At 37.2% G+C, this 7,308-nt stretch overlaps 1 protein-coding gene across 2 annotated transcripts; it reads right to left on the reverse strand.

Annotated features, from left to right (window-relative positions):
• Positions 1-492: 492 nt before the first annotated feature.
• On the reverse strand, positions 493-4,686 carry LOC143304464 (uncharacterized). Of its 2 annotated transcripts, none has more exons than XM_076626954.1 (4): positions 3,389-4,686; positions 2,716-2,924; positions 2,570-2,641; positions 493-2,492 (listed from the first exon to the last, which is right to left on the reverse strand). In XM_076626954.1, exons 2-4 carry the CDS (start codon positions 2,824-2,826, stop codon positions 2,079-2,081), a joined length of 597 nt encoding a protein of 198 aa, XP_076483069.1. In that variant the 5' UTR covers positions 2,827-2,924; positions 3,389-4,686; the 3' UTR covers positions 493-2,078. The 2 variants fall into 2 exon arrangements, with proteins under 2 accessions (XP_076483069.1, XP_076483068.1); XM_076626953.1 differs by having other exon boundaries at positions 2,716-3,175.
• Positions 4,687-7,308: the final 2,622 nt, after the last annotated feature.

A 7,308-nucleotide genomic window follows, 5' to 3' on the forward strand; every position in this document is an offset into this window, starting at 1 on the left:
TGATAGTCTTGTATATACGCGTACATATTGTCACGTCCCGCGCTCCGCACGCGCCGTAACGAGAACAAGAAAACTATCCCATGCAAAACGCGCGAATAAAGATTTGAATGCACAAACGAACACACGGCGCTACGAAACTAAAGGAAGGATTAACAAGGCGAGGGCAACTAATAAATCCAATCAGTTAAAAAGAAATAATAAATGAAACCAGCCAACGGATTGAACGAGTTACGAACCAAACAAATAAACCGGGAAATAAGAATAACTACAAAAGGGGAAATAATTGAAACACCAGATATACATGTATATATAAATATATTTTAATCAATCAACTTGGAGAGTTACATATAAATATAAACATATATGCTAGACATGTAATGAACTAGTAAATACTAGAGTTAATGCTTATAATACTATGCAACAAATACAATATTATCAATTTATGAAATATAAGTATATACGAAGTTAAGACTTAATAATCAAACGAATACATAAAACATACAATATTGTATTATTAAAGAAATAAAAGTTACATTGTCAGAAACATATATATATGTGTGCGCATTCTATTAAACAGATACATACTTGAAACTAGCCTACATTCCGGTAAAGAATTATAAAATAAGAACTATGTTACGAAACATGCATGTCTGTATATATACATATATAAATTATATTAATGTATGCTCTTTCTACATTATTGATTCAAATCAACAATCTAAGATACATACTTAAAACTAGCCTACGTTCCGGTAAAGAGTTATAAAATAAGAACTACGCTACGAAACATGCATGTCTCTATACAAACATATAAAAATCTATATTCTAAACTACTACTAATCTATGTGCATTCTACAATCTAAGATACATATTTAAAACTAGCCTACATGCCGGTAAAACATTATAAAATAAGAATTTGATTATGAAACATGCATGTCTCTATATAAACATATAAATAATCTATTTTTCTAAACTAAAACTACTATTAATAATCTACAAAAGAAATAGAACACACAACGCAACACTTGGGACTAAGCGACAACCTGTCGATAGCCCAAACGCTCAAAATAATTAACACCGCAACGATTCGAGGAATTGCATACAGAAATTCTATCATCAAACACAATTATGTAAACACACATTAAACGCACAATAATCTAGAAACAAAACCTTCAATACTATGTTGTCACAATACAAGATATATATGTATATATGAAATCAAATGATTGACACATAACCTCAAATACACAACACTATATCACTAAAGAATCTGAATGAAAATCACTTTGCCAGAAATATATACATATATACGTGTGCGTGTTCTATCTTATTAAAAGAAATTAATATAAAACAAATAATTAACATTTCATTTCGTATGAACACTATACGGGCAAGAGAAATAGGCATATAAATACGTATATACATATATATATATGTACGTGTGAGTGCATATGTTTTGTATTATCGAATGCTCTATAAAATAAACTACTCGAAACAATAAATAACGCGATCAAAGAATTACAAAACATTAGCTATACTGAAGTAACACACAACATAAACATATATATATATACGTATATTCACACGAGATATACTACTGTCACTTTAAAATAATGTTAATAAATAAATGTTCTGATTGCGGTAGAATAAGGAAAAACGAGCGACAGACGAAAATTTACTTCGATATCAAACAAAACTAAAGACCCGCCACTAAAACTTTACTGATGACATTTATGAGCAGCCATGTTGGATTTATACGCGTCATGGCGACAGGAATATTAGGGATTAATGGAAGTCAGGCGCCAGAAACAAATCATGAAAACACATTGTTAACACTTTTCTTTAATAAATTTTGTGCGCAACTACAAATGTATAAAAAAAATATATATATATATATATATATAAAAGGGGGGCAATATAAAAATAAAAAAATAATATATATAATAAATAATAACAAACGTAAATAACCTAACACTATCAGATTTAAAATATATATATATATTGAACACAAAACAAAATATATCAAAAATTAATAACAATAAGGAACATCAAACAGCGAACCAACGAAATTGAAGCAGCTACACTAAATCAAAATCGAAACAAGGAGCTCCGGGATAAAGTTCGCTGAACTCACGCATACACCAATAGCGCACAACAGGGGAAATTCCCTTTCTCCCAGAAGCATGGTGACGAAGATGCGCCTCCAAAACCTCTTCGGGAATTTCATTCGCAAAACGAACTTTCACGCAACGATCAGTATCAACGATTTCAACCAGAGGGGGTTCCCTCTCCAATATGACGGTCTCCGCATCAAAGAAATTCTCGTCGAAAGTAACCAAATCGTCAAAGCCCAATTTCGACACAGCCTCGGCACCAATGTTAAACAGTTCCTCCAACCACTCCGATACTCGTGGTCTATCACAGGGTCGCGTGCGTTTGATGGGTCCTCCCGAGTCGCCCATGGGTTCTTCGGAATCCCTCTTTCGCTTGGGCTGAGAACAACACGGTATATTTTAAATAAAACGAGACAGGACGAATCAAGCGAACTAAAACAAGACTAAATACGTACCAAGGAAGTCTGGAAAGGAACCTCTGATGGAAACGACTCAGCAAACATGGTTCGAACGTCGATCACCGAAGCCTAGGGAAATAGCAAAAAAAGGAAAAACAATCAAAATTACAAAACAATCATAATATGCAAACATCCAAACTTACGCAAAACAATTCGAAGGAGAAGGCCTTTGTTATGGGAGAGCAGCGGAGTTGCGCGTGTTGCCCGAGCAAACTTTGAAATAATAATGATGCTGCAGCCACCAGCCCTTCCATGCGCCGAAGAAAACACCGGTAATTCCCGCGGTACAGCACGTGGAAGTTTCTCGCGGAAAGGATTAGATCAGCGTGGAATGCTTCAAATCTCCTAGACGCTAGCTCAGCAGAAACACAGGACTGATAGAAAACTAAGTTGAAATATGGAACTTACATTTTGTCACGTACGATTCCGAGAAGCCCAAAACTGCAACATCCCGATTCCCACGGAAGCGTACCCCCAGCGGACCACCACCCCGTGGGGGATGGCATTATAAATAAGCATAGCAACATAGCGCAGCGTTCATTAGTTTGTTCATAAATCTTGCGATCGTTTGTTATTACGGCTCATCATTCTTTGCGTCCATTACTGCGTTTAGAATTTGTATAAGTATTTTTGCGTTTCGGGGTCTTTAGTTTTTCGGTAAAGAAAAAGGAGTCGCGATTAAATAAAAGAAAATTTTAAGTCCTCATTACGGTATTAATTCAGTTAGCGAGTTACTCAATTTGTATCGAAATAGCTTAATAAAGTAAAGGTTGGTAAAAACCCTATATTCGAGATTAAATAATAAACCCAACAAACCTCGTCGATCACCGAAACACCTGGAGTAATGGCACCCGATAGCACCTTTTCCTCAAGGTAAGAGAATTAATTTTAAAAACTTTCTTCTTCTCTGGTAATCTCGTTGTCCTCGAGAATTGAATTAAAAACCTCCTATCATCGATTTCATTCATTTTCGCGAACGGTTTTAAAGATAGAAACATTGCTTAAATTTTAAACAAAGGTGTTGTCCGTTGTGTCGGCTTGTGCGAATGGTGTTTTCAGCTACTGAAACATCCTCTGATCTTCGCATTCCTCCTCCCATTGTTGGTAAAATATTACCCGTCTTTGAGCAAGGCTTGCGAAATCACACGAGTTCCACGCAGAGAGGATCGTTAGAATCATCCTCGTTAATTAAACTCAAAAGGCAAGAAGATCGTGGCGACAGACTTTATCGTGGTAAATGAATTGAGTTTCGGTCCTAACGACAAACTACTACAGCGGAATTAAAAGAGAAGAAGAAGTCGAACGTAAAAATAAATTTATATAAAACAACGAACAATCTCATATTCCTATCTAATCCAGCAACGCTAAAATATAAATATCCAGCTAATAAAATATATATATATAATAACCTAAGCAATCCTACGTCAAAATAAAAATCCGTCCAACGAGGAAAAATATTCATTGTACCCAGCTTTAATCCTCTCCCGCGCGAGTACCCCTGCGCATAGCAAGTTAGCCGAAAAGTGAAATTCGTTTACCAGTTGCATTAAGCGTCAGTTAACGCTACCCTTTAAACGCAAAAGAAAATAATAAAAACAAAATATTTTGAAATAGTCTTTAGACTATTTCTGGTGGCAGCAACTATCGTATTAATTAATTACCTAAATCGGAATTAAATACACAATAATATCATTTCAACTTATTTCCCTTCAGATTACATACAAACTCAAACTATAAAAAAAAAATTTTTCAGTAAAATTTAAACTTAAGATTTGATCGATTTAAACAAACAAATTAATACGTAACATTTGGAGTAGTAAATTTTTGGTGGCAGCGGTGGGATCCGCTTCACGGAGGATTAAAGTTGGTTTAAACGATTTGACACGCTCCATAGTAGATTAAAGTTGTCACACTTGTTAATAAAATATATATTTAAAAAACAATGGCGACTGTAGTGGAATCGTTTGACGAAGAAATGGTTTTGACATTGTCGGAAAAGCTTAAAGCATGGGATGCGAACTTTCGCGATATGAGTGCAAAACTCGCCGAATTACAAAGCGGATTATTCGAACTTAAAACGAAACAGGAATCTCAAACACCCAAATCGCCGCCGACAGCGCAACAGGAAACGGTCCAGACAGGTGGACATACCCAGGCAATTAAGCTAAAAGACGCGATCGAATCGGTGCCAGTGTTTGACGGATATCGACCATCGGTATTCCATTTTTTAAGAGCTTGTGAGCGCGCGCGAAATATGATTCCCAGATATCAAGAACCTCAATTGGTAAAATTGTTAGTAAATAAGCTTCGTGGACACGCGTTCCTCGCCATCGAAGACACGGAATTAATGAGTTTAAATGATTTCGGAAACAAATTAAAGGATCTATTCGGCCCAAAGAAATCTCTTAATGAATATAAGGGAGAATTAGGAACGATATTTCAACGACCCGGGGAAGATATATTAGATTATATGGATCGCGTTAGAAATCTTAGATTAGCAATAATGGACGGAGAAAGAGGCGACTACGGCATCATATCCCCCGACGTACAAGATACTATAGATTGGGAAACGAGAGAAGCTTTCGTTAAAGGACTTCCGAACGAGGTATATGTACGAGTAAAAATAGCAGGGTACCATACTTTAGAAGATGCGTATCGTCAAGCCGTTAAAGCAACACACGAATTGAGACAAATAACCGACAGAACGCGACCCCATCGACCGACACCCTCGAACTATTACAGACGCAATAACGCACGTCCCTCGAACACTAATAACAATATCAGAAACAACCGCCAAGATCGAAGATCAGTACCTCCATCGCAGAATTTTCCGAATACTAATAGACAAAATATCATGTGTAACTATTGTAAAAAACCCGGACATTTAGTGAAGGACTGTTACAAATTTAAAGCCCGAGTAGACGCCGGATTAATCGTACCCTACGCTTCGAGACCGTCGGGAAACCAAACACGTCCTTCGGGAGAATGGGGCGAGCCACGAGGGAACGATACGCCGAATCGCCCGAGAGTACAAGCGGCAATCAGGACGAGGGCAGCCACCCACGCGAGATCAACTCCACCACCCATAACGAGAGACGGAGCGAACGCAATGCCGACTATAAGATCGAACGAACAGCCACTAAATACTGTGGGGGAGTCATCCCACAACCAAACAAGGCCACAGACAGAGAATCCAGAATCTCAAGACAAAAGGGAAAGAGCGAAGCACAAGCAACCGGCGAAGGAAAATCATCAAGAGTTGAATTCAGATTCGGAAGGCGACCTCTCCGAATTATTTCAGTAAAATTTAACGATTCTCCAACGACCCCAACTGCACGAATAGTTTCCCCAAATCTAAAAACCAAGACGAGTTTATTGTTAGACTCTGGATCGGAAATCAATATTATCAAGAAACCTGCTTTACCCGATTCAGCCATCATCGACGAGAAAGAATCAATTGAAGTGCGAGGAATTACGGCAACGAGCCTGGTCTCCCTAGGGCAGACGGTAATACAGGTCGCGGGCCATCCGGTTATTTTTCACGTAGTCGATGATTCATTACTAATCGATCAAGACGGAATCTTAGGATCCGAATTTTTTGCAGGTTGCAAAGCTCGTTTAGATTATGAAGAAAAACATATCAAATGGGGAAATATTTATATTCCCTTCGACACTAAGGAGAAAATAATTATACCGAAGCGAAGTTCAATAACGTGTTCAATTAATATCGCTAATCCAGAGATAAAAGAGGGATTTATTCCAAGAATCGAGCCGAGCAAGGGAATCTATTTCGGAAATGCAGTTGTGAGGAATCATAAAGGAAAAGGCTATATAAGAGTAATAAATACTACTTCAAGAGATTACGAATTTACAACACCGACGATGGTAATTAAGGAATTTGAAAATCCCTCCCCGCTTCCTAGGACAGCGTGTAATACAGTTTTAAAATCGAAGGAAAGTAGATACGAAAAAATAAATGAGTTACTACGACTCGAACACTTGAACGAAGAAGAAAAGGAAAATGTAAAAAAATTGATTCGTAACAATCAAGATAGATTTCATATTCCAAGAGATACATTGGAGGCAACTGAAGTTCTGGAACATAGAATAATTACCACAGATAATATACCAATTAATACCAAACAGTATCGATATCCGCCAATACATCGAGAAGAGATAAATCGACAGATTCAAGAATTGCTAGATACGGACGTAGTGGAACCATCAATATCTCCATATAACTCCCCGTTATGGATTGTGCCCAAAAAACCCGATTCGCAAGGAAATAAACGCTGGAGATTAGTTATCGATTATAGAAAATTGAACGATAAAACGATTGGCGATGCCTTCCCATTACCCAACATCACAGAAATATTGGATCAATTAGGAAGTGCAAAATATTTTTCCACGTTTGACTTAGCATCAGGCTTTCACCAGATCCGTATGTCGCAAGAGGACGCCCACAAAACGGCATTTTCGACACCATACGGACATTTTCAATTCAAAAGAATGCCCTTTGGATTAAAAAATGCCCCAGCAACATTTCAACGTTTAATGAACTCGGTATTATCGGGTCTGCAAGGAATAGAACTATTCGTCTATCTGGATGACATAGTGATTTATTCCAGATCTCTCCAGGAACACGAAATTAAATTTAATAAATTAATGGAAAGACCGAGGACAGCCAAATTACGATTACAACCCGATAAGTGTGAATTTTTACGGCATGAGGTGAA

Source organism: Bombus vancouverensis, unplaced genomic scaffold, assembly GCF_051014615.1.
Source record: "Bombus vancouverensis nearcticus unplaced genomic scaffold, iyBomVanc1_principal scaffold0036, whole genome shotgun sequence".
Lineage (NCBI taxonomy): Eukaryota > Metazoa > Arthropoda > Insecta > Hymenoptera > Apidae > Bombus > Bombus vancouverensis.

What these genes read in the sequence shown, in the direction of transcription:
- LOC143304464 (XM_076626954.1), bottom strand. Translation starts at nt 2,826, where the DNA reads ATGGAAGGGCTGGTGGCTGCAGCATCATTATTATTTCAAAGTTTGCTC. An exon ending in TCTCCTTCGAATTGTTTTGC is followed by an intron (nt 2,642 to 2,715) that starts GTAAGTTTGGAT and finishes CTATTTCCCTAG; the next exon opens with GCTTCGGTGATCGACGTTCG. An exon ending in TTCCTTTCCAGACTTCCTTG is followed by an intron (nt 2,493 to 2,569) that starts GTACGTATTTAG and finishes TGTTGTTCTCAG; the next exon opens with CCCAAGCGAAAGAGGGATTC.